General features: G+C 39.1%; 1 protein-coding gene across 3 annotated transcripts; it reads left to right on the top strand.

Moving 5' to 3' along the window:
* The first annotated feature begins 255 nt into the window (after positions 1–255).
* Positions 256–24,551, top strand: CNOT7 (CCR4-NOT transcription complex subunit 7). 3 transcript variants are annotated; one of them, XM_053940595.1, is made up of 7 exons: positions 256–354; positions 942–1,148; positions 1,423–1,616; positions 4,481–4,642; positions 10,266–10,410; positions 17,759–17,869; positions 20,592–24,551. In XM_053940595.1, the coding sequence occupies exons 2-7, from the start codon at positions 1,032–1,034 to the stop codon at positions 20,718–20,720; spliced, it is 858 nt and encodes a 285-aa protein (XP_053796570.1). In that variant the 5' UTR covers positions 256–354; positions 942–1,031; the 3' UTR covers positions 20,721–24,551. The 3 variants fall into 3 exon arrangements, with proteins under 3 accessions (XP_053796570.1, XP_053796571.1, XP_053796573.1); XM_053940596.1 differs by lacking the exon at positions 256–354 and adding an exon at positions 398–584; XM_053940598.1 differs by lacking the exon at positions 256–354 and adding an exon at positions 712–734.
* Positions 24,552–26,439: the final 1,888 nt, after the last annotated feature.

Below are 26,439 nucleotides of genomic sequence, written 5' to 3'. Positions count from 1 at the left end.
CGGCACCGCGCGCACCTAACCGAGCGCACCTAACCGAGCGCCCGCGCGCGCCTGCGCGCCACGGCCGCCCCGCCGCCGCCGCCGCCCCTGCCCCGCCCCGGAGCCGCCGCCGGCGGAGGGCCGCGTCAGCGCCGCGCGCCGCGACCCGAGCGGCGGAGGGGAGGGGCGGGAGGGGGGAGCGGCGGCGCGGCCGGCGATTGGCCAGAGGGGAGGGGGGAAAGGCCGCGGCGCGCGGCGATGATGTAATGGCTTTGTGCGCGCGGCGGCGGCGCCGGGGGCAGCAGCGCTTCCTGCGGCTCGCGGGGGCCGCGCGGGGCCTCCCAGACCCGCCGCGGCCCGGCCGGAGCGCCAGGGGTGAGCGGGGGCGGCGCCGCGGGCACCGGGCGGGGGCTCCGGCACCGGCACGGAGCCCTGCGGGGACCCCGGGCTCTGCAGCTCCTCCGGGCGCTCCCGGGGCCTCTCACGCGCGCGGGGACCCGGCCGGCCGTGTGTTGGTTTCCCGCGCGCCGCTCGCTGGTTTAGCGCGGCCCTTGGGAGCTGGAGGAGCTGCTCCCGCCTCGGGAGGCCGCTCGCGGTATCCCCAGGTTCGGCGTGACTGTTGCCGCCTCGTTCCGTGCTGCACGCAGCCCAGGGATCCGCAGGGGCAGGAGCGCCTGGGGACCCGGGTGTCTCCGGTATCTGTGTCACTAGTGCGCCTTGCCGCCCTTGTGCAGGAAACAGTCGCTAACGAAACTGTAGGGGTTTAGTTTCTGATAGTAATCTGAGCTCGCATAGCCGAAATTCTTGTGGTTTTGGTGGCTGTGTTGTCCTGCTTTTGTGAAATCTACAAGGATAAAGCGTGGCTGTGGTTCTTAAGTTGTTTTTTTTTTTTTTTTTTAATTTATTTTTCGGATAAACTAAGAATAAAAACTTATGCTTTCATGCTTTGCTTTCTTCCTTAGGCTAAAAAAATAAACAGTTGAAGTCCTCTTTATGAAACCATTTCTCGGTCAAGTGTAACTTTTGATGTATGGTCTCTAAAGCCCCCCACTATGCCAGCAGCTACTGTAGATCATAGCCAAAGAATCTGTGAAGTTTGGGCTTGTAACTTGGATGAAGAGATGAAGAAAATTCGTCAAGTTATACGGAAGTATAACTATGTAGCTATGGTAAGTGGGTGCTTGATGTCTGTCTAGCAAGTTACTGCAAAAATCATTACTTCATCTGAGGTCAGAAAACTTTGCTCATCCTTTGAGATTGAAATAAGGAAGTCTTAATGTTTAATTAATGCTGTACAAACATCTTTTATCTAATCTTAATCTTTTATCTAATCCTAATCTTTTATCTTTTTAAAAGTTAATTTTACACACAGTACTCTTCAGCTATGATATGGTTAAATCTATATGGTTGTCGTGTGTTCAAGTTTCAATTCTGCTCTTGCAGGACACAGAATTTCCAGGAGTAGTTGCAAGGCCTATTGGAGAATTCAGAAGCAACGCAGACTATCAGTACCAACTCTTACGCTGCAATGTCGACTTGCTAAAAATAATTCAACTAGGACTGACGTTTATGAATGAGCAAGGAGAATACCCTCCAGGAACTTCAACTTGGCAATTTAATTTTAAATTTAACTTAACGTAAGTATTCAGTTCCTGTGCTGCTAAATGTATGTTTCTGACTTACTGAAAATGTGTAAGTACTGTAGTAACTTCATTATCTATCTGCTTGTAATACTGGAATACCATAAATACTCATGTAAGGAAAACTTGTCAGCCAAACATGCTTTCTTCCCTCATTTCTGTGCAGTCTGTCTTAATGTTGATAATTTGGTCAAAAATGCTAAGCAGTTTAAAAAAAAAAATATGGAAGGCATTTTATACTTAGTGCAAGAGTTAGCTCTGTGTTTTCATGTTTGGCATTTTAGAGTGCTTCTGCCTTAACTTAGTTTAACTCTTACTGGTTGTTACAGAAATCACATATTGTTTCTTTACATACTTTAAATGGAAAATACCAACACTTGAAGGAAAAAAGAAACAAAGTTACTGAAGTGATTAAAAAAGTATGTCAAATGTTATCATTATTCTGAATTATTTTGTCTAAAGTCTTGGTTAAAAAGCAAGCTGACTTTTACTGTATTGGAATAGTACCATGGACTTTATTTCAAAATGTGATTTTTATCAGTGATAAAACTTTTTAAGCATAACCCTCACTTTTTCAGGGGGGTCAAAAGCTTGTCTGGTGCTCCAATTATATCTTTAGCTGGTGGTCAACCAAGTTACTAGTATCTTGATTTTTTTTTTTTTTTTTCTGGTGTAAACATAATTGGTCTGATAGATTTTCATATGTTGTTTATCTACTGAATTGAATACCAGTACAAACACTTCTCACATATTTAAGCCTTGGGTTCTTTTGGCAGTTGTGTTACAAGTTGAGAACTGGACAACTTTATATACATGAGTTAAGTTCATAGCCTACAAAAGAGGTTTAGAGAACAGGCCTTTATTTTTTCTGCAGATGAAAACCCCAGAGTAGTTGGGGTTCTTAAGAGGAAAGCTGCTGCTGCCTCTCTTGATCTCTGTGCTCTTTTAAACAAGCAGTGGTGTGGATTGTCATATATCAGTTTGATCTGAGCAATGACATGCTCTATTTAGTCTTGTGTGAATTGTCTCCTGAAGGAAAAGTAATCACAGATTTAATGTTTTGGTATCTCTGAACTTACCTGGCCATATGAATGCTGGATGAAAGTTACCCATTTTCTTAAATAGAAGAATATACTAATCCTACTAATTGTGTAAGAAAAAGAAATTAATAACTCCCAAGCTGTGATCTGTGAAGAAGGGCCTGTGCTACACTTCATTTATTTTCTGAGCTTCAAAGGTCTACTTAATATCAAACAACTGAAACCAAAAGTAGCTTTCTGTCTGTTTGTGCCAGATGCTGCAGACATAAGACAGCTTAGTAAGGCAAGATACAGTTAATCACCGAATTACCTTGTTACTAGTTAATGGTGGGGGTTATAGAAAAATATAAACTTGGTAAGTACTGCATGAGAACTTTTTTTTAATGTGGATGGACAACTTACTTATTTTTGTCTGTTTCTAAACATCCTTTTGGGAAGTGGCACTGTGCGAAGTGTTCTCCTCCTAAAGCAAAACAGCTGTTTGTTGTTCCTAGAAGGTAATTTTTTGTGTGTGTGTGGTTCCAGCCAGGTCTTGTTTTAGTGTGCTTTTAAAGAGCATAAATATTTCTCTAATCATACTATGCACCTGATGAGTACAGAGCAGCACCTAGAATGAAACCCCCTTTTTGTTAAATGGTGTGTTTGTTTTGGATGGGTTCTTTAATGTGCCATAGAGATAGATACGTATTGAGAAGCTGATGCCTCAGACCTGGGGAACTAAAGAGCAGCTGCGTGGGAGTGAGGAAAAAAGCTGTAACACATCTTGAGGATGTATGTCTGTATTCTAAAGAATGATTACTTGCTATTAAGAATAAGGAATACAGGTCTATGACTGAATCTAATAGTTAAGTTTGATATATTGGTTGTCTTGTCCAGGTTTTGTTTTGATTGTTTTTTATTAAAATTTAAAACTGTACACTGAAGAGACTTTGTGGAGTAGTATGTTGTGGGCAGTAAAATGAATTTCATTTTCTAAGTAGATTCATGCTTACTTTTTTTTTTTTTTCTTCATTTAACCATTCCATGTTTTTGTAATGATGGTACAGATAAAACTTAGGGGAGAAAATAAGCTCCAAAACATGAATTTCAGCATGAAATTCTTAAGACATCGCCAAAAAAATAAGTTAGTGTTAAAGGGAATAAACACAGAGATAGGAAGGGGTCAAAAGAAGGTAGAAGAATTTGTATTACATCCTCCTAAATTTTGGGTCTAAAATGGGCTTTTAAAGTTGAAGCAGATTGTTTAGAAAGAAAAAAGTTAGGATACCTGAATTCTAAGGTTTGGCTAGATGAGTAAGTACTCCATTTCAATCCTACTGAAAAAAAGTTTTTATGAACACATGTCTAAACATTTACATAAGCTTAAATCACAAGAAACTTCTGAGAAATATGATCTACAGAACTAATTAAGTACTGGGATCTGGATTGTGTTTCTCATATTTCTGCAATGCAATGTGTTAGTGCTTCAACTGTTACATTTAATTTGTCCTAATTCGAGTGATTTATACAGATATTTTACCAAATACCTTCTATAGATGCCCTTTCATCTATAGGCTTGCAAAAGGGTGGTTATATATAATTGGAAGAGGAGCAGGAACTAAGTTTTTATGAAGATGGTAAGAATGGAGGTGCTGGGAGTGGTGAAATGATAATGGAGGTTAAAAAAAAAACTTTGAAAAATTGTTGGTTTTGTAATTTACCTGGAACAAAGTCAGATTATTCCTGCTCTGTGCTAAGTCTGTGGAATGAATAGCAAAAAAGAAATGTTACCTCATTGAGGCTTGTAGATTTTGGAAATTTACTTCTCCTCTCTGTTTTTAGAGAAGATATGTATGCTCAGGACTCTATTGAACTGTTGACGACATCTGGTATCCAGTTTAAAAAGCACGAAGAAGAAGGAATTGAGACACAGTACTTTGCAGAACTGCTCATGACATCAGGAGTTGTATTGTGTGAAGGAGTCAAGTGGCTTTCCTTTCATAGGTAAATTTTGCATGTGAAGTATTTGACGTTTCAACATCTGATGGGTGTTTGAATTCTAGAACTTATATTGCACATCTGCTGAGTTTAAATGCTGTGTATGTAGCCCATATCTTGGTTGGTAAGCCTGAGGAAATATTTCTGCTGTAATACCGCTAACACCATTTTCTATTGGAAGAATAGAGGGCACAGGGGTTTTACTGGTGTTCTTAGCTTTAGTGTTTGTGCAGTAACCAGAAAAGTAAAAGTGTGAAGCTGAAAACCACAAAACTGCTAAACCACCAGGTGGCGCTGTACACGTGCAAGTAATAACAAACATTACTAAAAGCAAGCTATTCCTAAGCAATCCTTGAGGAAATATTGTCTGTTTCATAGGAGAGAATTATCAATGAAGAGTTCTATAAAGCACTCTTAAATTTGTTGTAAATCTCCTGCTAATCTGGGCACATGAAATTACTCAGCTTGGAACGAGATCCTTCATAAACCTTGTGCATATATTTTACTCCTTATTCTATCAAAGGAGTCAATCTCTCAAATAGAAATAGAAATGTGAATGCTAAATCTCTATGAGTCTGTCATGATACAAAAGATTTTTGAGTGTTAATAAACTTAACACTTTAAAAACATACACAGGAGTTGTTTAGCTAACTACAGAATTTTTGCAAGCAACAGTGTCTTTAAAGGCTTATGCTATGTAATGCCCTTGAGTTGTTGTCTTAAATGCTGGCTTCTAAGGAAGTCAGCAAGGTAAAGCGAATGAACAAGACTGTAAGCAAACTAGTCTCAGCTATAACATCTGTATCTCTCATCTTGTATTGGTGGATGGTATGTAAATGATGAAATTAGAATAAAAAATTATTTGTCCATAAGTATTAATAGTTGGAAAGACAAAGTCACATAGAATTAGAGAAGTATTTATACAATCAACAAACTCAAAAATAAGAATTGTTTTGGCAAGGAATGTGTAACAGTAGTAGAAGGGTGCATATAACATTTTGCAGAAGTTGTGGTTTTGATTTGTTTTGTACAAAGAAGTGCTAGGCTGAGTTTTCAAAGCAGAAGGGATTAAAAGAAAAGACAGTTAAACAATGAAGGGTCCTCTGAGTACACTTGTCACTTCCATCTTCCACTTAACAGCTGTTTCAACTCACAATAAGACTCTAAAATAATCTTACTCTTGCTATCTTGCTTCTAGAGTAGCATCTTGAGGAAGAATACTGTAACAAGAATGCCTTAAATTGTGTCAAAATAACTACAAAAGCCAAATTAGAATTAAGTATTTTTCAGCTTCCTAAGCACAGTATTATGGGCTCTTATGTGTATGTTTGTGATTTACACTTGACTGCAGTAATATGACTTGGATGGTTTAAGAGAAGGGGAGGCAGGTTATGCATGTAACTGGTGCCTCAGCAGAGGATGCCATGTAGAAGCAGCTTTAGCCTCATACTGGTGTTTTTCCAATATTGCCTGGTGACTAAAGACCCAGTATACCTGAGCAATTTCTACTCTAGGGATTCTTTCTGGAGCATAATTATATTCAGTGTGTGTAATTCCTGACTAATGGGCTGGTCAAAGTATAGTGCAAGCCATGTGCAATAATGCCATTTTTTACTGGTGCAGCTTATGAAGGGTTTTTGAAATTGTTTTATTAATAGAAGTCCAGTTTCATCTGTGCTGAAATGAGTTTCTGTTGTGGATTTCACTGAAAGTGTCTTTAGAAATCCTCTTAAGACAGATGTTCAGCAAATGTTTGTCAGACACCGAGTATTAGTGTTTAAAGCTTTTGTGCTTTTTCAGACCTTGTTGATACTATCTTGAGCAAAAAACCTTGGAGTAAGTGGATTAAGTTCTGAGGAAACCAAAATTATGCAAAGCTATAAATGAGCATGGGTCATATAAAATGTGCCACAAAGAATAGTGAACAGCTGTTTCTGAATAGATCTTTGATTGTCATTAAGTTCTATCAGTGGAAACTTACACAGCAGGATGCTCAGTTGAAAATTTTTTCCATTTAGACTCTCCATGCAGTAGTTCTTTGAAAACTGATAAAGCTGTGCTTGGTAGTTGCTGACTCTGCTACTGCTTCCATTTCCTTAAAATGCTTATAGTACTACTAACTCTTGAAATTTGAGTCCCATAGTAGCTGGGAGAAGGGAATTACGCCTTTCTCAGAGTATGAAGATATGGTTTGATTTAAATTTTCTAGTCTTCGATTTCCTTGAACTTTCATTGCAGTTCATTTCGCTTCTCAAATAGTTCTCTTTGTGTGCTTTTTATCTCCGCATTTGATGTAGCTGCCTTGCCTTGGCATCCTGACATGTTGGCAAATCTCTGGATATGCAGTTCTGTCAGATATGAGTGAAGAAATATTTGCACTGTCACCAATTCTTGCGTATTGCAACTTCATAGACAGCTTCCTTCAAATCTTGTGTGTGTGCATGTTAAAATATATTTGAGTTAATGAGAGAGAAGGGGGAAGCCCTGAATTTGTGATTTTTTTATCACAGTCAAAAGAGCTGTGAGTGCTTGACAGTCTAGCCAGTTAGGAAGGAACAGCTCAAATGCTGATTTTGTGGTTGTTCAACTGTCTGCTCCGCTGAAGCTTTGAGTGTCCACTTGTATGCGACCTCCTTTGTCTACCTTTAGAGGGTCTGTGTAAACATGCTTTTTGGAAAACAAAAAAACAGATATTCTTGGGGTACTGCAAAGTTCCAAGCTAATGTGTTTCAGTAATCATTTATGTCTAACTCATTTTAGTAAAATTTAATCTGTTGGCTCATTTCTGTTAGGGTTATAAAATGAACTAAAGCTTTCTCAGCTCTTGCATGTTTTATTTCAGAGTGTTGGGGCTTGAGTAGAATTCTTTGTTGATTGGCTATCTGAATTCTATCTCGATAGTAAGAGAGAGAAACAGAGGCATGTTTGATCTCTGCTCTTGTCTTTTTGGCTAGAGCTGTCCATGTTCAGTGAAAAAACAAATGTCTATGAGTGCTTGTATTGTATAGCTCCACAGATTGTGGCTTGCTTTGCTAAGCAATTTCAGGTGATTATATTAGAAATGATGCAAGGTTTTTAAGGCAAGGAAGTCTGTGTGCTTCAAGGTATAAACCAACCACTAATCACTGTTAGAGGATTAGAAAAAAACTTCTGTAATGAGCAGGTAATTACATAATTGCTCACAGTGGAGTTTCTTAGCCTTCTCTTAACATTCAGCAATGGCCACTCAAAATTTGTTTTAGTTTATCTGTCTTTAGTCTAAGATCTATCTTAGTCTTGATTTGGAGTGACAGTTTTTATGTCTGTAAGCTTGGATCTGCTACAAACTCCAAGTGAAAAAAATGTGTAATTCTCAATCAAAATTGCTATTTTTAATAGCCTGCTCCCCCAATATGAATAGTAAAGGAATGTTGACTTTTCTTTAAGTACTTCCTTCTTTAAAGAAATTAGAAGTGTTTGAGGGCATATGTTTTTCTATTATTTTTATTAATACACTTTTTTTGAAGACAAATTTTTTTTTTAAGAGAAGTAGCACAAATATGGTTTTTTTCACTTTAACATGACTGTTACATTTGAGCCTTGAGGATGATCGATGTCAGGAATTCATTGAGTTAATAAACTGTAGACTCTGAAGGAGTAAGTCTCCATAATCCTGAACAGTGTTTTTTGCATCTTTTTGAACAGCCTTTTTTGTTAATGTGGCTTTTTCTTTTCTTCTACAGAGGGCTTTATGCTGATATGGGCTTTCCCACCACTTCCCTCCCCCTTCAAATGATTTAATAAAATTAGACTTCCAAGTTACTGTTTTGCCAAGTTTACTACAGTTTTTACTTTGTAAGAGTCAACTGAAATCCTTCTCTATCTTTGGCTCCTTTGCTCCCTGGCCAGTGGCTGTTGCTGTGGGGATTGGAGGGTGGCCAGCACAGCTTCAAAGTACCAGATGCAGTGCAGGATTTGTTCAACATAAAATTAATGCTTAGAGCACTGGAAACTCCCATGGGAGAGCTGCAATAGTCTATAGGTATTGTATATCTTGTATTAATGGACTTGTAGCAAACAATCCATTTACCCCCAGTATGCTGAAGGTTTTTCTACCCTCTGTCTAGAAACTCATAGTATAAATATGACAGAGATAATCTCATTGTATACAAAAGGTTCAAAAAGTAAACTTACATTGAGTGTGCAAGCTGAAGCTTTGAGCCTACGTCAGAAGTCACTGCTTTTTGTGGATCCTAAATATCTGCAGGATCTGTGGTATAGTGCTCATAATTCATTTGTCTTTTCTATTGCTTATCTCAAACTTAAAGATCCTGGCCAGTATTTACCAAATTGAAAAATTCTTGGTTTTTTAGTGTGACCCTTGTGTAATCAAGAATGAGCACAAAGTCTTGGAAATTTGGAGTCTGTGGTGGCCACCTGCTCACTTGAATCATCCTCAGCTCTATGATAAGGTTCCTTAAATAGTAAAACTGAAAAAGCCTTCAGTAGAGGCAGCCCTGTTGTGTGTTTTCATCCTCTTTGTTAGTACAGGCATATTTTAAATTGTATGTCAGTAAAATCTGGTTCAATGCAAACTTAATAACATGGAAGAGAAAATATCACTCCTCCATTTAGTTTCGTGCATTAGCAGTTCTGCAAGTACAAGGGCTCAGAACAGATGAGTTTCATGGTCAGATCATGAATAATATGGTTTGCAATCACTGCCCTCCTAGGAAAAAGCATAACTTGTCATCCCTGCTTTTTGTTGTGGTGTTCAGTCCTGCTTTAATACCTGATATCGGTCTTTCCTGTACTTAACCCTCTTGTTTCTTCTCGTAACTGTTTGTAAAAGTACGTGGTTTCCCCGTTAGCGCCACGCCTCATTCCTGTGTCCTCTTTAATCAACTGTGCTATGGAGGAGGAAGCCTTGGCAAACTCTTCTCTCTACCATGTGCACACTATAATACCACTGTTTCTTCTAACGAATAAGCACTGCTCAGTTACCTTGCTGCCTCCTGCAGACTTACATGTACGCACAAAAATGTTTCCAGTTTACTCTCTCATTATCTCCAGAAAGAGTAATAGTCTACAAGCTATTAAACTTTGTAGTTGTCTGTGTGCTGATTTAATTGGAGAAGTTGAAAGACAATTCCTCTTCTTTGTTGCTAAGGGTTAGACTTGCCTCCAGGCATAAACATGCATTTGCTCTGGAAACTCATTAATCTTTTGGATTTCAAGAACTGTAGAAGTCTCTGTCTCAATTTGTAGTGAGAAACTATAGTCTATGTGAAAGAAACCAGCTTAGGAGTCTTTCTGGTGGAAATTCTTATCAGATGAAGACCCAGCAGCCCTACCTTATTTTGGGATTTAAACAAACTTCTGTAGGCAGATCTTTATGCATCTTCACTTGGCCTAATTCAGACTAAATTAAAATGTTTTCTCTGGAATCTGCAATGGGGCCATTTATATTGAAGTTCAGATTTTTTCATAGAAGTCGGTCTTAAATGCATTGAATTTAAGCAGAATATCCTGTCAATGTGCAGTGAAGTCTTGAAGATTGTTGTTTTTCCTGTCAACGTGCAGTGAAATCTTGAAGTGAGAAGGATGCTTCTAAGTCACTTACTTATATTGTTTTGTTATTAATTTGCAGTGGATATGACTTTGGCTATCTAATCAAGATCCTGACAAACTCCAATTTACCTGAGGAAGAGCTGGACTTCTTTGAGATACTGCGATTGTTTTTCCCTGTCATCTATGATGTAAAATATCTCATGAAGAGTTGCAAAAATCTGAAGGTAAGTAATCTGTTAATGGTTTGGAACAAATTTTGCATTTGGAGACAGAGTACATCATGTTTAAAAATACTTCTCTATTTTTATTGTCTACTTTTCCTTTTATGGTGCATATTAAGCATTGTTGTCTCAAGCTTTACATATTTAATATTAAAGGCATTGTTAGAAGTCAGCAGGAGCACAAATAAATTTTTATAATTGCTTACCAGTTAAAAATATCATATTGAAACTGTATTTACAGTACTTCATTGGTAGATGATAAACCCATGTTTGGAATTAATACTTCATTTCCTTAGGGATAAGAATTGATGGGTCTCATATACTCTTTATTTCCTCATTGTGCAGTCCACTAAAGAACTGCAGTCATCTAGGCAGAGGTAATTTCAAGAAGATGTGGAAATGTCTTGGGAAGAGAAATGATGAATGTTTCAGATGGCCCCATAAGCAAATATAAACAACAACATATGTTCAGGGGCAATGTGACTTCTAGGAAAAAAAATGAACTAGGAACTAATCTCTCATGTCAGGCCAGCAGGCCTAATTGACTTACTCTGTCAGGCATAAAATTTGGATACCTATTGGACTGGAGAATGAGTGGGAATTTGAGCTAAGTATGTGAAGGGGAAGACAGCAAGTGAAAGAAAGATACTTAAGGCACTGTTAACAGCTTTACTTGCCAAAGAGATGTTAAAGAGTCTGGACTGCTGCTGGAGTGAGCTGCATTACTCATCTGAGGCAATTGATGATTTGTTGCTTTTATGGAAAGTAATTTAATTCTCTAGGATTTCTTAATGAAGACCTGCAGGAAGAAGAGAACACATCAAATCTTAACTAAGGAATGGCTTGCTGATTGTTCATGCTACATTACTGATCTGTGTGCTGTTTATAGTCTTCTGTTTCTTTCTGAGATGAACTAGCAGAGTGTGTCACTTTGAATAGTAGCCTAGTTTTGTGGAAAGTAAATTGTGTAAATCCTTTGTTAATCGAATTAATGTTGAAAATTTAGATCACCCTTCCAGTTAGTAAGAAAAGTATACTTACTTGTGTTCATATACAATTGTTACTGGTATAATCATCTGGGCAAATGGCTGTGTATTAGGGAAAATCTTAGAAACACTTCTTCTCCAAAGAGGCCAGGAGTAAAAATTTAAATGCTCCTAAATTTCAAGAGTCTTAAATTAGGGGTGAGGGGAACCCACCCTAAAAAGTCCTCACTTTTGCACTCCCAGTGAAGCAAAGTAGAGCATCTGGTGCCTATCTGGTGACACACTTTGCAAGAACAGAATGTATATTCCAAATTTAGTGACATAGAAAAGGTGACAAATTGATGTTCCATGTCACCATTCAGAGGTGACATTCCCAGTGGGCTTGGGAAAGCGGGTATTGTAGTTTCTGGCATAATTAAGGCATAGTTGTGTGTAACCTGCATTGTTTAGAGAGACTACGATTTTTTTGGAAGACAAGAAAAATTTTCACAGGTCTTACTTTGGCAAACCATAAGAACAAGGGTGATTTTTTTTTTTTTCAGAGCTGAATATGTAGGTCAGCTTTCCTGCAGTAAATTTTGATCCACTCACCTAATCTCCAGACTGATAGTGACAGGAGGGGAAGGGAAATGGACTATCTTACTCCTCCAAATTTACCAGTGATGAAATGATGGTGGACTTGAACTGTACTGAGAGAAGCTGCCTGAAACAAATTACTAAATATTTAGCGTTGTAACTCTAAAAATGCATGTGCTATCTCCTAATGTGTGTCACCTTTGATCTTCATTAAATTGCAGTGAATTGAACTGTGTAGTTGTCTTTTATTGACTTGTCTAAGTTATTTTTTTGTATGATAGTCACTGATCTGCTGTAGGTCCCCCACTCTCTGCCCCCACACACTCAAAAAAGATTCTTGGCATTAGAAAGAGAAATAGGCTTCAGAACTGGAAATCTGATTGATGCTTTTTTTGTGGAATTAAGTACTCTGTGAATTTACAGTTTGTTATTATTACTCTACTGGCATGCAGATTGAGAGTTGACTTGAGATATTAATGTATTATAGGTTAAACTCTTGCTTACAGTCTAAAAGGCTTTTATGTAGACAGTTACAAACCTTTTGATAGTAGTGTCAATCCTAAGCAATTTAGATTGGTAGACCTTGTTGGAAACTTGCTTTTAACTCAGGGTTTTGTACAGAACAATAAGCTCTGTGACTGTGCTGTGAAATGAGAGTTTGAAGTAGATTTGCTGTTGCCCATGATGGTGTGGTTATGTTAATTATTCTGTGGCCTTTTTCTTGGAAGGTAGAGACTCTGAAAATTTGGAAAGAATTTGTCCTTCTCCAAGAGTGAAGCATACCTATCTGGAGTGCAAAATTCTTACCTGAAAGAGCATCTCATTAGTCTAATAACTTTCTGTTCTGGTTCCATCCAGGACAGGGTGAATTTTTGCCCCCAGGATGGGGCATGGCTAGGACATGGTGGTTATTCTGTGACACCTCACATCATTTTCTGGGCATGGGGGAAGGGCTTGCTTCCAGGTCAGGGTAGTGTGGAGGGAACAATCAGGTGTTCTGTTGGTGAGCAATAATGTTTCTCTTGCATACTCTATCATTAGTATTGTTGCTATTTCTGTTTGATTTCTTATCTCACTGCTGTTTTCCAGTAAATGACTCATATCTCAACCTGTGATCTTCACTTTTTGTGCCTCCAGTTCTCCTCTCCAGTCTGCCATAGGAGAGGGCAGGGAGAGGGGTGGGTGAGTGAGTGTAGTTTGGAGTGGTTTTAGTGGAAACACTAACTTGGAGAATACCATTCCTAAACCATGACAGCCTTACTTGGCACCCAGTGTGGGGCATGAACGATTGAGATCTGATCAGAGTGGATTGGAAACAAATTTCATCTAAGCATTTGTCCTATTAGATTCAGAGCCAATGGTCACAATGTTACTTGGTCTATTTGTGTGAGTGTGGTACCTAAGCCTGTATATGTTTCTATAGATATACTATGTGCCCATGAGGGTGCTCTTTTTCAGATTAGGATTGCTTTGTTGATGTATGTTGATTGCATGAACCACAGTCATGTTTATGACATGATAACATCAAGGGCAAGTAGGATCATTTGGGATATTCGGTGTATTCAGTGCTACTCTCCTACCCTTACCTTGGGTACTACCTCTGGGAGTCCATTGCTAATCATACCTAGTCTGTGGGGAGTACAGGGGAAGATAGCTTTCCCCAGCTTTTCACTACCTTTTTCTCCTTCAGGCATGTTAGAATAGCTTTTGAGAATTTTTAATTTCCTTTTGATGTTAAGGAAAACATGTTCTTGCTCCTATGTCAGCTTTGTCTCAGTGTGATCTACACCATGTTTTGAGTCAATACAGTCAACACCGTGTCTAGAATCAGGACAGAGGTTTCTAGGAAGGTTAATCAGAGATCTGTCTGAGGGAGGATATTCATGAGTAGCATGGAATGTAGGATAAAATGGGCCATTTTTTTGGAAAATTCTCTCCTCCAATGTTTTGATAGTATCACTACAGGACCTTGATAAAGTGACAGAATATTTGCAAGAAGAATGCTGTGGCAACTCCATAAAGAATCAACTTACTGAAGTGTGCTGGGCCCTGGCTACTCTTTACTGGACACAGTCCAGTGCTAGACAGAACCCTTAGGGGAAGAGGAAGAAAGCAGATCAACAGGTGCTGTGACCACTCAAACTACAGCCAAACTGGAAGACTTAACTCATGCCAGTAACAGTCACACCTATACAGAAGAAGAAATCCAGGACCAAATCAATTTGCATAATGAGGGATAAAGAGGAAATAAGAGCTCTCACAAAAGGAGGAGGAGGCAGGACCAGAGATAATCACTTAATTCCTATCCCTGGGTGATCTACGTAGAAAAATTTCATCCATCAGTCATGAAGGCTCTGTGTATCTTTGACATAGATTACCACAGGACACAAAAGGGCATTGTTGGGCTTTTGGGATAGCTACTGTGGAGACAGAGGAAATTAGCTGAATAACTTGCCTCGTTTTTCAGAGGACCCTTCTGCTTTGGGACTGCTGAGGGTCAAAGAACAACAGGTACCAATCTCTACCACAGCAGTGCACTGTCGACAAAACTGCATTGACCAGGTACTCCGTGACCTCCATCCATGAGATGATTCGTGAACTAGAGAGCCAGGGAGTGGTCAGCAAGACCTGCTCACCCTTTAATAATCCTATATGGCCTACTGACAGTGGATTTTCATGGCCTGAATGAAGTCACACCACCACTATGTGTCACTATGCCAGATATGCTAGAACTTCAGTATGAGATGGAGTCAAAGGCAGCAAAGTGGTACCACCACTGATACTGCTAATGCATTTTTTCCCCATTCTTCTGGCAGCAGAGTGCAGGCCACAGTTTGCGTTCACCTGGAGGAGCACCCAGTACACCTGGGACTGACTGCCCCAGGAGTGGAAACAAAGCCCCCATCATTTGCCATGGACCGATCCAGACTGCAGTGGAAAAGGGCGAGGCTCCAGAAGACTTTCAGTACATAGATGTCGTTGTATGGGGGAACATGGCAGAGGAGGTTTTTGAGGAAGGGGAGAAAATAATCCAGATCATCCTGAAGGCTGGTTTTGCCATAAAGCAAAGTCAGGTTAAAGGATCTGCCCAGGATATTCAGCTATTAGGAGGAAAATGGCAAGATGGATGTTGTTAGATTCCAGTTGATGTGGTCAACAACATAGCATCTAGATCCTCACCAACCAGCAAGAAAGGAACACAGGGTTTCCTAGGTGCTGTGGAGTTTTGGAGGATGTATATCTCAGATTACAGTCAAATTATAAGTCCTCAATATCAAGTGACCCAGGAGAAGAATGATTTGAAGTGGGGTCCTGAACAACAACAAGCTTTTGAGCAAATCAAATGGGACATGGTTCATCCGGTAGTCCTTGGGCCAGTCTGGTGGCAAGGTGTGAAGTATGTGCTCTACATGGCTGCTGGGGAGAATGGCCTTCCTGGAGTCTCTGTCAGAGGGTACCTGGAGAGACTTGAGGCTGACCTCTGGGTTCTGGAGTTGAGGGTACAAAGGATCTGAGGCCTGCTATGCCCCAGTTGAAGCAGAGATCCTGATATTTAGGAGGGGTTTGAGCTGCCTCAGAAACGATTGGCGCCCAAGCACAGCTCCTTTTGGCACCCCAACTACCAGTGCTTGTCTAGGTGTTTGAAGGGAAAGTCCCTTCCACACATCCTGCCAGTGATGTCATGTGTAGTAAGTGGACTGTGCTGATTTCAAAAATAGCCTCAGACACCTGGGCCAAAGAGCACAGTATGAAGTGGGTGTATCATAATCCCTATCGTGCACCAGCCTCTGGGAAAATTAGACGGTACAATGGACTTCTAAAAATATGGAAAGGAATTGGTGGTGGAACTTTCTAACAGTGGGTTCTACATTAAGCAGAAGCCATCTGCTTAGTTAACACCTGAGGTTCCACCAGCTGAGCTGGCCTTGCCCAATCAAAACCTTGACATACCATAGAAGGGGATAAATCCCCATTGTGCATATCAGCAACATGTTAGGGAAGACAGTTTGGTTTAGTCCTGCCTCAAGCAAAGGCAAACCTATCTGAGATTGTTTTTACTTAAGGACCTGGGCACCTGGAACGTACCCAGGGTACATTCCCCACAGAGGGATGGGGAAATATGATGATGTGTACTTCAAGGGGATTTGATGTTTGGGTAAGAACAGTTTGTAATTTTGAATTGTATAATACTGGTTGCTGAACGCCACTGGATGCCATAACTGCTGTGGCCAACGAGTATGGAGTGGTCCATGTATATACCACTCATGAGCTCCTGATGCAGCTTGCAATGAGCTGACAGCATACCAGCCCTCCTGCCCTGGAAGACATCTAGGATAAATAAAACCCACAGTAATGAACTAAATTAACAGACATCTCAGAAGGAAGGCCATTGACTGTAGAAATTACACCTGTACTTGTGTGTGTGAATATATGTATATAGTTGGGTGTTACAAGATTTGGACATGACATAGATAGTATAGAATAAGAAATGGATAATGTCCTGGTTCCAACCAGGAGAGGGTGAATTTTTGCAGTAGCCAGGATGAGCTATGGAGGTTATTAACATGGAGGTTATTCTGTGGCACCTCACATCACTTTCTGGGCATGGGGGAAGGGATCACTTCTGGGTGAGGGTAGTGTGGTGGAGGCAGTGATCAGGTATTGTTAGGTGTTTTTCTGCTGCTCAAGACAGACTGAAACTAGCAATAGCAGTACTAGGTTTTCTTGTTAGTTTGTAGGTGTTATTTGGGAATGTTATTATTGAAGCTTTCATCTTTTTAAACAAAAACCAGGACCCAGACATGTTGCTGTAAGATTCACAGGAATTTTATAATGTTTGATCTGATTTTCAATTTGGACTCCTTTGTAGCTCCGTGAGTTTTAATTTTGACTGTTATGCTTTTGCCTTTTATTGCTTCACTTCCTGTATGTGAAAGAGGTTAAGAGTGCATGGGAAGGTGAACTCTACGCATTCTTTATTTAGAAGCATTGCCTCTGTGCAACATTTTTGCCTTTCAATGCTTATTGCAGCACTAAAGGTTCTGTCTTTTTTTTTTTTTCTTTTTAATCTTTCTAGATCTTTAAGAATGTGCATGTGCCTTAGTCTTGCCAGGAGCTTTATAGCTTACTGAATTAATAAAAGTCTTTGTACGATCATGTGCTCACAGCATTAAAAGATTGCGGTTACAGTAGTACATGTCTGTCCTTCAGCTGATCAGTGTTATCTATGTAAAACCAAACCAAATTTTGACAACTTTGCTCTCACACGTAGAAGCTATTACTGTTTTGGAGAAGACATTAAAATGATGTTTATTTAGTCACTTTGCAGTTAAGGGGATAATTTTTCACATAAGCTTATTAAGAAGAACATTTCATTCAAAACTGGAGAAGTTTTACCTTTTAGAGAAGATAGATTTGCAGCTTTTGTATGTTCTCTACAGCCTTGTAGTCTGTCCTTTTAAAGCATAGTATCAATAGTCATCTTGAAGGAATTGTTAAGTAATGATATCAGGTTACTAGAGAAGCTGGAACATAGGGAGTACTAGTCCTGTTGGTTGCAGATACTACTTTATTTAGTCAGTACTGACAGAGAATATTAATACTGTTTGATACAGAAAGTTTGATTCTCCTGGTATGAATTTATCTAGTATAATGATTGTTTCAGCTACTGTGCAGATAATAAAATATGCCTGAGGTTGTATGGCCTGTGTAACAGATTTTCCCAAATATACCTATTCCATGTTCTAATTCAACTTCTCAGGATTTAACAAAAATGTTTTGTTTTTCAGGGTGGGTTACAAGAAGTGGCTGAGCAGTTAGAGCTGGAAAGGATAGGACCACAGCATCAGGCAGGATCCGATTCTCTACTCACAGGAATGGCCTTTTTCAAAATGAGAGAAGTAGGTGGACATACTGTTTTATTTCCATGATAGTAATGTTCTGTGATAGTCACATGGAATTGCTGATTCTCTAAGTCTGTGGTATTTCAAGGAGGTCTCTGAAGGGCTTCAGGGGTCAATCCTTTCTTGACAAAAATGAGACCACCTGTATTTTTCCCCAAGTAAGTGTGAACCAGCCTTACTGACTCCTTGCTTTGCTGCTGTGAGTGACTATTTCTTCCTGATTCCAGCCTAGGCCTACTTCTGGATTTTTTTTGTGAAGTTTTGTTTTGGAGTGTTTTTTCCTCAACTGTGTTGCAGGATGCCTTTTTTTAGGTGACCGCTGCAGTGATTTATGAACTGCTGAAGCCAGACTCCTTTCTGGGTGACTGTACTCAAGTCAAATTTTTTTTTTTTAGAACTTTTGCTGTAATATCCAGCTGGTATGTACTGCTGCCTGTGGCAGGCTGAGAGGTGGAGAAGGAGTGTTGGTGAACGACTTCTAGCTAAACTTTCAGGCTAGAAGTATATTAAAAAATGCCTTCCAGGCTGCTTTGGAGAATTTCCATGCATTTCTTTTTCCTTGCCGTTGAGTAAAGCACAGTTTAACTAAGGTTCTGAAGGTCAGTTAATTCAAGGTTTACAGCAAGGACTGTCAGGTCTTACAGGCTTCAAATTTCCTTGCTACTTCTCTGCATATAACAGGAAAATACTAGGATATTTTGTATTAGCAGAACAATCAAATGTTGAACAGGCCTCTTCTGGAAAGTAGTTGCACTGAACAAATGCCAGTGCATCAGAATATGGCATTCTTCCAGCAATTCTATGTAAGTTACCATGTCAAAACAGATGGCAATATCAAACCTCATCATTTAAGCATGTTAAGTACTATATGCTGAAGTCTACCTTCTGGAATCCAGCCTTCTGTATAAAGGAGAAAATGACCACAAGATTGTAACAAATATTAGTGACACAGCAGCTGAAAGAGTGATGGTTTAAGCTGGTTTGCTCATCCTAGCACTCTGTTCTGCTTCTGCTGGAACTGTTGCAGTTGTCAAGCAGGTCATGGGCTAGAGATGCAATAAAAAGGATTTTGTTTCTTGTATGATCCAAGGCCAGTGCAGTTACCTGCTGTCTGCACGGTATTGTGAAACTTCCACTCTTGAAGATCCAAAGCAAACGAAGGGAAGCATATAATAATCATGCTTAAGATGCAGCCTTTCAAGTGAGTTTTCTAGAGTAAAGGTATGATAGTTTCTTTAATGAGATGCAGTTTGTGTTAGATGGCAAACTGGCTGGTTGAATTTATTTACAAAATGCTTTTACCAGAAGTAGAAATCTCTGAGAGTTTTTTAGTGCAACACACTTGCTTAATTAAGCCAACAGACATGGACTGATAATGAATTTTTTCCCCAGTACTTAAATACTCCTTGCAAATACAGCATTTCTGAATAAGAACACAGTAGTAAGCAGAGAGAAATACATTTAATGTAGATTTTTAAAGCTTTCCAGCAGAGTTCAGTGTTTAAAAATGTATTTCTGAGTAAAAAGACTTCATAGTGCTTTTTGAGGCACAGAATTTTGTTACTAATTGCTGTGAAGGAGATGCAGCTTGCTTGCTGGGTATTGGAGTGTCAGCCAAAAAAGTTACTGATCCTTTTCTTTCCATCAGGAATACTTAATGATACTACAAGAGTAGAGTTGTTATTTTGGGCTTTTCCTACCTGTTTTATTTCACTAAGAACTACTGGGGGCTGCAAAACTTTTAATTAAAGTCTCTGATTCCTACAGTACAGAATTTTCCATCCTGACTGTGCTGCTAAAAGCAAAGCTTGAAGGGAGAAGTTTTGACCTGTGAGGTATATACAGGTCTCCATGTTTAGATTGTGTATTGCATCCCATTCTGTTCCTGCATATTTCTGCCTATTTTAGATTTCTGATATTGATGATGTATCAGAATGTGAACCACTGGGGTGTCCAGGATTGCTGTGAAGGTTTTAGAGTGAAAAATGTTTGTGTATGTGTGTCTTCTTATTTTTGCAAGATAATTTGTGATTTTCTGCTTGAAAACCCATCTGAAAGGCAGACTATCAGAATATCATGGACTTTATTTTGTCTTCCACTGAAAGGTTCCATTTGCAATTTAGACTTGTAATACGTAAATGCAGTCTTGGTACAAAATTTTGCTGTTCCTCATTAAATGAAGTCCCTCTCTGTGAGGAGCTGAAAATGCATCTTCCTGCATTTCTCTAAACTCTGGCTTTGTGCTCATGCTCCCCACACCCAAACCTATAAAATATAAATCAGGACATCTCTATTCCAAGGTAGAGTATGGTGAAAACTCCACACTGAGGAGAGGTAAGGGAACGGGCACTGGTGATGGATGCTAAGCATATGTCTGTTGTAAGAAGCACTGCAGAAATCAGATGGAGAAATCTCTTTGTTGCTCTTGCAGATATGTGAGTGCTGACTAATAATAGAAAATTGTGAAAACATTGCATTTGGCCCTTTAATTGGGAGAGGTGCACAGGAAGATTGATTGTATTTTTGACAGATTTAAATAATTGTGTCATATAGCACATTGTGATAATGTGTTGAGATTAAGTGTCTTATACTAATTATATCATCTTTTGCACCTTGAGATTTGATATCTTATTAAAAAAAGTAATTTAAAAGCTGTTTTACAGTTCTATTGAAACGGAACCTTTTCTTTTGCAGTAATTCATGTCTTTTCACTTTTTAGATGTTCTTTGAAGATCACATTGACGATGCCAAATATTGTGGCCACTTATATGGTCTTGGTTCGGGGTCATCTTATGTACAGAATGGCACAGGAAATGCTTATGAAGAAGAAGCCAACAAACAGTCATGACATGAAATGAAAGGCCGTCTTTTTGACCTCCACATGCTTGTATATAGGTTTTATCTCTGGTTGAACCCCTTGGACAATTAAGGCTTTTTCCCCCCTTTTCTCAGCACACTTTCTTTTCTGCCTTTCTATGTACTAAACTTGACTGTTCCTATCACAGATTTTGATCTTAATATTGATACGTAAAATTTTCTGGGTTACATTTTGGCCTCTTAACAAGCCCATTTGTAAAGAAGCATGTATAGGATCAGTGTGGCAGAGAGAAGGGGAAAGTTGAATCATAATGAATATTCTGGTAAACTTGCCTACATCATTCTTCCAGTTTTTTGTCTTTCCCCTCCCTTTTCTAAATTAATTGGCTCTGATTATAACTAACTTCCCCCTTCATGTCTATTCTTTCCAGTATGCAGGCGTTTTAGCTATTCAAGATTGTGGACCATCAGATTTGCACTTTAGAGAGCGACTCTGACTCAGATCCTCTGTTTTATTTGAAGTTTGTTTTGGTTTTTTCTTTTGCCCTCAGCTAGAAAACAATCATCTGCCAAGTTCAGCAGCTTCAAGCTGTAGTTTCTTGGTATCCCAACCCACACAACGGGACTTATTTGCTGCATAATCTCTATTTGTTCAAGCAAAACAAACTACTGAAATCATAGCAATTGGTTTTACTTTACTAGTGTTTGGTCATCCTCCAACACATCCTGCACATGTCAACTACTGGTTGGCCTGCTGCTTTAAAACTGCTCTGTGATGGGGGAAAGAGGCTTGAAAAACCAGCTTTACACCCTTCAGGAGAAGAACAGCTATGACTTTAGCCTTTTTGCCATTAAGCTGAAAGTTGAAGGATAATGGAAAAGTCGGAGTCTTGTAATGGCACATTTCCCTTGATTAACCTCGTGGCTTTTATCCTAGTAATGTACACCTCAGATATTTTTTATGAAGTCATATTTATTATGTACTTGATTTCATGAATTTTGTAAGTCAGTTTAGTTGAAGATGAACCCCAAAGATCTGAAAAATACTATTTAATTGAATTATTGAATTAGAAGGACAATTAAATCATGCCTTTTTGTAGTTGTTACAAAGACAGATGTTACAGATATTTGTTGTAAGACAACAAAATATAAATAACTTCCAGCTAATAAAGTTACCTGAGGCGTGTAATGCTAGTTTATTTTTGAGTATATCTTACAATATATTTTAGATATATTGTTTTCAAGGACCCTAAGGTATGTTCTTAAGTCTGCATAGCTTGTATACAGAGCAGTTGTGCAGGAAGGATTTTTGGTATTGAATAGCTAAATACTAGCCTGGAATGATGGAATGCGTGACATTGTGTGTCTGTGTGTGTGCGCACGTATGTGTGTTTGACACGGAAATCAATGGCAGAAAAATCTCCAAATGTTCACCAATTACTCTGTTTTATCTTGTACTTAAAAGCAAAAAATCAAACATCTTTTTCTCATTGAATTATGATGATGTAACTGGGCGGTCCTTTTTAAACAAGTAATTTGCATAACAGAGGGTATTTGTTTTTAAAGCTTTTGTAAATAAAGGCCTAAGAAATGTTTTCTTACATAACAACAGACTGGTGGTTTTGTTGCAAAATTTTTCCTGGAATGCGATTATTTTGTCAGTTCAGCTCTGTTTTGTTAGGCATGATAGTTCTTTTCTACGTGCTGATATAGAGGGATCTAACTTGCTACTCCCTGACTGATTTCACATTCAGAGCAGGACTGTGTTAGTGGATTTCCAGTAATTTAATTCCTACTGTCCTGAGTTGGAAGAGGGGTGATTGCAATTTACTTCTGAGGCATCCTAATCCCATTAGTACTTTTATACCATTATGCATTAGATGATGGTGACTTGTTTTAACCTCAGTTGTCTTTGGCTTTAAGATGGTGATAGTGAAAGCAGGATGAATTTTTACTGTGGCCTCCAGGGTTTGCATAGACATGGAATGAAGAGCCCCTGAAGTTTGATGCATTTGCTTTAAAGTAGTACCTTTGCCTAAAGCATATGGATACAGCTATATGGTTAACTTGAGCAGAATGACTCTTTGAAGGACTTTCATGGGTTTTTGTTTTGAAGTAGGTTTTTAATCAAGGATCAAAGGAAGTTTTTAGAGCCTTCTGAATGTGTGCCTACAGTAAAAGTTCTAGTGCCGATGGGGATTTGCTTTTGAAGTGACTGCTGAGCATCCCATATGCTGTGCTGTGCTTTTCTTTGCTTCCTGTCATAGAATCATGGAATGGTTTGGGTTGAAAGGAACCTTAAAGACAATCTAGTTCCAACCCTCCTGCCACGGAGAAGGACAGCTTCCACTAGACCAGTATTTGACTTCAAAGAATTCTACTCTTGAGTTTTCTTCCAGTAACAAAAGCATTTCTCAAAAGTCACTGGTCAGCATGAAACAGATTAGGCTTTATTCTGTGAGAGAACGCTTGGTCTGATCACTGTGATCTGTCTGTTGAGAGTTGATTGCAGCTGGGGAGACATCTGTGCATCATTCATTTCCTTGGCAAAATTAGATTTAGTTTCCATTAAGGAGTGATTTAACTTGTGAATTGTAGAGATTATTAAAAAAGTGATTTCTTACGTGTAGGACCATTACGTGTAAACTTCAGAGCCTGAAATCTGTTTCCAAAGTGGCCAGCTTTAATTGCTTTTGCTAAAATTAATGTGCAGGCACAGTTCCAGCTGTCTAGACATGCACCTTTTTGTTCAGAGACAAGAATTCTCTTTCTAGGCCTCTGCTTTTCCCAATCCATTTAAAATACACTGTTGTTGAGTAGGTTTGTCAGAAGAAATGCAGTATCACAACCTGTTATATTTGATCTTTCTATTTTTAATCCATTTGTATTTTTGGCTTCTGGAGTCAGATGAGTGTTCCAGGAACCTTATGTTCTCTCTCACTATTTTTTTTAATATATATATAATTTTTATTTTAAGCATTTAGTTCCTTTGCTCATTGAAACTAGGCAAGAAGCATCCTTAAGGTGGAGGAAAATAGGTCTGGAACACATTCAGACTATTTAAGGCTTTTTCCCACATGAATTTGCTGATGACCTATAAACTCTGACATCCAAGAAATTTCTCTTACCTTATCTGACTGGTTACTCCATGCTCAAGAATGCTTCATTCCCTTACTCTGAAAATCCAAGAAATATAGCAGGAAGCCTGCATTCATGAACAAGGTGCTTCTGATTCAACTCAAAACATGCAAAGGTGGAAGCAGGACATGTGACGTTGTCTGGAATAAGGAAGATTTATCCTTGGTGGAGGAAGATCAGATTAGGAATGTAAAAACACTGGACATAAAGAAGTTCTGTTTTAAACTCCCAAGTGGCTTTTCAACCTTGAATTAACTAATAACTCATTTAAACAATATGCACTGAAAGACAACCTATACTTGAAGCAGTTTTAGAACTTTGCTGGAAGTTTAATAATCACATGTCAATGGATTTAGGGTGGTGTGGGTTCATTGCAGTTTATTAACCTGTGAAATAATTAAGTGAAATTTTAAATAAAACAGACTTCTCAAGATTTTTATTTTACTCCGCCATGTCAGTGATGGCAAAGAAAGCCAAAAGCCTCCAGTAGAACTGTGGGTATTTGTCTAACTACTTTAAATTGTTGAATTTGAACAAAATCTCACAAAGAATAAATCCCGATTTTTACATAGAGTAAAACCAGTTATCTCTGTGTACTTTTCTATTCATACCATGAAGTTATTTTCCTGGTATATCTTATGTTTAGTGAAAATAAAATAAAGTAAAACAATCTGCCATGAACCCTGACTGGTTCATGGCAGATTGTTTTATTTCTCTCTTCCATGAGGGTGCTTATTTGGTGTTTATTTCCCTCTTGCACTGCTCTCACACAGGTACTGAAATGAGGATGATTCTCCTGCATTATTTTAGCAGTCTTGGGTTGGGAATAAATCTGCACATTCATGCCAACTGTGAAGATCTGATTTCTGCAGAGGCTGGTGGTATCCTTCTTCTGGCAGCACAGATGAGATACTAGTCCCTGCCTCTTTTGGACAATTGTCTTGCCCAAGAGTGCTCTTTCCCGTGCTCCTAAGACACTTGCCTCAGTTAACTGTGTTGGATGTGAGGAATAACTGGAGAAAGGGGGAAGTCTTGCCTTCTCTGTGTACCAGGTAGAAGTTGGCAGCAGATGAACTTTTTAAACTGCCTTACAGAAAATGTGGTTTTTTTTTTGTAGGACAGTGAAGCAGAGCTGGGGTGGCATTGGCAATACCCTTTCTTTACTTCTCATCATATAATAACTGACCTTGGCAAGCTCCCTGTTGCCTTCATTCTTGTCCTTCTGCATGCTCTGGGGAGTAGTTGTAGTATCTATCATAATGTTTTATATGAAGCTGCTGATTTTTACTATTGTATTTATTTGAAATATTGGCCAGAAAAATCTCTTGATGTGATGGAGAAAATAACTAGAAACAACTTCCTGTTGTTCAGGCTGTAACTGTGTGTGTGTGTTGTCTATTTTTGCCTTTATAACAGGAGCTCTTTCTTAAGTGAACCAAGAAATATTCTATTTTCAGATAAAAAAAAAAAAGGAAAGTGACTTCATAAAGTGATGACTGTCAGGAAGTGTTGGGTCTGTTCCAGTTATGCCAATCAGTTAAACTGTGAGCATGCAGAGGGGGAGAGAGGGGAGATGGCTCATGGCACATCTTCCAACTGCTGCACTCAAACTATTTGGACCATCTGCTTGAAATTACAGTGATCTAGGATGAAGGATGTGATCAATGCCTCAAATAATGGATTTCAGAGTTACTGTATTTCAGTGATGAGTTACAACTTGGAGAAATGAAGGAATTACCTATTTAGAATCAACTTTGGGAGGGAGAATAATAAAGAACCTAAGTAGTGATTGTACATTTCACATTTAACACTTTCAATCTGGACTGCTAGGGAAGGAGAAGAAAGAAAGAAAGATGACAGAAAATTTAAAGAAGGAAAAATTGAAAAACTGCTGAGGGAACATGGCACGGTTATGTCAGATGTCACTTGCCCAAAGTTTCATCCCAGAAGGCTTGCTTTTCCCATCCTACTACAAAGTCACTGATAAGCAGGTGATAGATGCAAGTGAAGTAGCAATAGAGACATCCCACCACTCCACTGCATAGCAGCACTTTTTTTTTTTTAATCTTGTTTTGGATGAGAATGTTTGTGTATGGTTCAATACCAATATTTTAGGAAGGGTTTTAAAAACAGGATGAGCTTGGACCATATACTGCACGTTACGTCTGAAGTGGTAGAGGTAAAAGCTGCTTTCATCTTTATATAACTGTTCCTATAATTTTAGATGTCCCTGAGCCAACAGTCTCACTCCTCTCTGCACAGGAGGTGGATCCAGCACTTTCCTAAGGAAGACTGTTCGGAAAGAGGGGAAAGTCAGGCAGCTCTGAAGAATCTATCCTGGTAGGAAGTGGAGAACCCTCATGAAGCAAAGCTACTGTGGGTGACAATCCTGGTTACTAGCTACCTTTATTGTACCTTCTCACTTCTATAAAGTGTAGGGGGTTTATGACACCTCCCCCTCCTTTTCTGGGGGTCAAAATTCCATCTTTTTGACCATCAACAGTACTCAAAAAGCAGGGCAGGTCTGTCTGCTCTACCAGCATAAAGGCATAGAGTGTATCACCCATGAGAGATGATAAAAGAACTGGTTCCTTCTCAACCTCTTCCAGTGT

The sequence above is a fragment of the Vidua chalybeata genome, chromosome 4, assembly GCF_026979565.1.
Source record: "Vidua chalybeata isolate OUT-0048 chromosome 4, bVidCha1 merged haplotype, whole genome shotgun sequence".
Classification (NCBI taxonomy): domain Eukaryota; kingdom Metazoa; phylum Chordata; class Aves; order Passeriformes; family Viduidae; genus Vidua; species Vidua chalybeata.
The sequence above is the reverse complement of the archived record's forward strand: the minus strand, read 5'-3'. Positions and strand labels throughout refer to the sequence as shown.

Excerpts from the sequence above, each read along its gene's own strand:
- CNOT7 (XM_053940595.1), top strand. The coding sequence starts at position 1,032 with ATGCCAGCAGCTACTGTAGATCATAGCCAAAGAATCTGTGAAGTTTGG. Across the intron at positions 1,617-4,480 it reads AATTTTAAATTTAACTTAAC|AGAAGATATGTATGCTCAGG; the intron begins GTAAGTATTCAG and ends CTCTGTTTTTAG. Across the intron at positions 4,643-10,265 it reads AAGTGGCTTTCCTTTCATAG|TGGATATGACTTTGGCTATC; the intron begins GTAAATTTTGCA and ends ATTAATTTGCAG.